The sequence below is a fragment of the Pempheris klunzingeri genome, chromosome 23 (assembly GCF_042242105.1).
Source record: "Pempheris klunzingeri isolate RE-2024b chromosome 23, fPemKlu1.hap1, whole genome shotgun sequence".
Taxonomy (NCBI): Eukaryota; Metazoa; Chordata; class Actinopteri; order Acropomatiformes; family Pempheridae; genus Pempheris; species Pempheris klunzingeri.
In genome coordinates, this window is record NC_092034.1 from 696,644 (window position 1) to 699,143 (window position 2,500).

Below are 2,500 nucleotides of genomic sequence, written 5' to 3' on the forward strand. Positions count from 1 at the left end.
TCCACTGACAGGCTCAGAGTGTTATTCTAAGTGTGTGACAGCATCATGGAAAGGATCCCTACAGAGAGAGACCTGGAAGATCCTTTTGGTTTAACCACAAACAGCACACACACCAGACTACATTCACTAAAACAGGGATTTTAGAGAACAGGACACAGGAGCTGCTGCCTCCTTCAGTTTAAAGTATTATGTGATGCTGATGTTTTAAAGGGTTATTCCAAACACAATAACACTAACAAATTGATCAAGGCAGCAGCAGAGCAGTACCTCAGGTAAACCCCTGTTTTAGTGAATGTAGTCTGGTGTGTGTGCTGTTTGTGGTTAAACCAAAAGGATCTTCCAGGTCTCTCTCTGTAGGGATCCTTTCCATGATGCTGTCACACACTTAGCATTAGCATGCTTAGCATCACCTTGTTGTCATCATTGTTCTTGTAGGTGTAGTTAAGCTCAGTGTTTGTAGTTCAGCTTGATCAACAGAACAAAGAGTGTTTCACCTTCGAAGGCGTGCAGCAGCATCTCCTCTCCGATGTCTTTGTACACCTGCTTCTGACAAGCAAAGCTGGGATCATCAGCCTGCAGAGACACAAGCAGACACACCTCCAGTTAGTACCTGTGTGTGTGTGTGTGTGTGTGTGTGTGTGAGAGAGTGTGTGTGTGTGTGTGAGTGTGTGTGTGTGTGTGTGTTCACCGTTGTGTGGGACCAGTAGGAGTAGTCGAAGGTGAAGTTCTTGGCTCCATCTTTGGACTGCTTGGGGTTGGAGATGCCTGGACAGAAATACAACAGCAGTGAGTTGAGCCACTGAGGATTTATAATCCACAGCTTTTAGTCCCAGGAGGTTTGGACCTTAAAGCTTCCTTCAGCTCCTTGTTTTTAGTCTAATTAGTCTAATTAGTCCACCTATGTTTGGAATAATAGAGCCGCTCCAGTCCAGTAGGTGGCGTACAACCACCCCTGCTGGAGTTCATCCCCAGCATAAACGCTCAGTAAAGGCTAAAACCCAGCAGGAACGTCGGCGTCACCGCCGCCACAGCTGATGGCGTCGCTCTAGTGAACCCTCCAGACCCCCCAGAAGCTAAAGATCCTGGTCTGTTGGATCGTGTTAGAAGCTCCAACATCAGTTTAACGACCAAACCAGCTAAACCTGAGTCCTCCTCCCTCCTCTGATTGGTCAGGTTCAGTCAGGACCCTCCTCTGATTGGTCAGGTTCAGTCAGGACCCTCCTCTGATTGGTCAGGTTCAGTCAGGACCCTCCTCTGATTGGTCAGGTTCAGTCAGGACCCTCCTCTGATTGGTCAGGTTCAGACAGGACCCTCCTCTGATTGGTCAGGATCAGTCAGGACCCTCCTCTGATTGGTCAGGTTCAGACAGGACCCTCCTCTGATTGGTCAGGTTCAGACAGGACCCTCCTCTGATTGGTCAGGTTTAGTCAGGACCTTCCTCTGATTGGTCAGGTTCAGTCAGGACCCTCCTCTGATTGGTCAGGTTTAGTCAGGACCTTCCTCTGATTGGTCAGGTTCAGTCAGGACCTTCCTCTGATTGGTCAGGATCAGTCAGGACCTTCCTCTGATTGGTCAGGATCAGTTCGTCCTGGGCCCCTGGCACCAGAGGGGGGGCGTCCTCGTGTGTTTGGACGTGTGGAGCTGAAGGTGAAGCGTGGAGGCGACCACGCCGCTGAGAAAGTGACTGAAAGACGTCCATCAGAGTATAAATATCTGAGTCAGTGTGAGCGTGTGCAGACGGACGCACGGCTGCTGAAAACACTCTATAAATAAACTGTGTGTGTGTGTGAGTTTAAATAGCAGCAGGTTCAGAGGTCACATGACGGGCTGAAGCATTCTGGGATTGCTGAGGCCTGTTTTAACACATGCAAACCTTCACTCCTCATCAAACCCATTTAGTGACTAAAAACTGTCACTGACATTTATGAGCTTTTGTTACTGAATTAGAGGATAAAGAGACGACTCACACATTTTAAAACATTTTTTCCTGCTTAAACTGTTTTAAAAAGGTCAAAGATCAACATGTTCAAGGGTAACTCAGGTATTTTTAACCCTCGCCCGTATTTGTACATATTTTGACTGCACCTGATCACAGTAGGTCCACTAAAAGAGCTTGTTTGATCCACTGACAGGCTCAGAGTGTTATTCTAAGTGTGTGACAGCATCATGGAAAGGATCCCTACAGAGAGAGACCTGGAAGATCCTTTTGGTTTAACCACAAACAGCACACACACCAGACTACATTCACTAAAACAGGGATTTTAGAGAACAGGACACAGGAGCTGCTGCTCTGCTGCTGCCTCCATCAGTCAGTGTGTCTGTGTTACTGTGTGTTACACTGGATCTGAACTTAGTTTGGATCCAAGACAATATTTGTGAAACACACATCAACACAAACAAACTGATGAATGGAGGCAGCAGCAGAGCAGCAGCTCCTGGGAGGTAAAATGACTGTTTTTGTGAATGGAGTCTGGTTTAAAAACGCTCCCCCTCTGACCTG

The 2,500-nt window shown here is 47.4% G+C and overlaps 1 protein-coding gene across 2 annotated transcripts in view; it reads right to left on the bottom strand.

Annotated features, from left to right (window-relative positions):
• Nucleotides 1-2,500, bottom strand: part of kif1ca (kinesin family member 1C, a) — a 32,184-nt gene that overhangs the window by 19,218 nt on the left and 10,466 nt on the right. For both annotated transcript variants that reach the window (XM_070855269.1, XM_070855268.1), the window contains exons 3-4: nt 689-765; nt 495-573 (exon numbers count right to left, since the gene is read on the bottom strand). In XM_070855269.1, the coding sequence (XP_070711370.1) occupies nt 495-573; nt 689-765 (156 nt within the window). The remainder of the gene's footprint in view (nt 1-494; nt 574-688; nt 766-2,500) is intronic.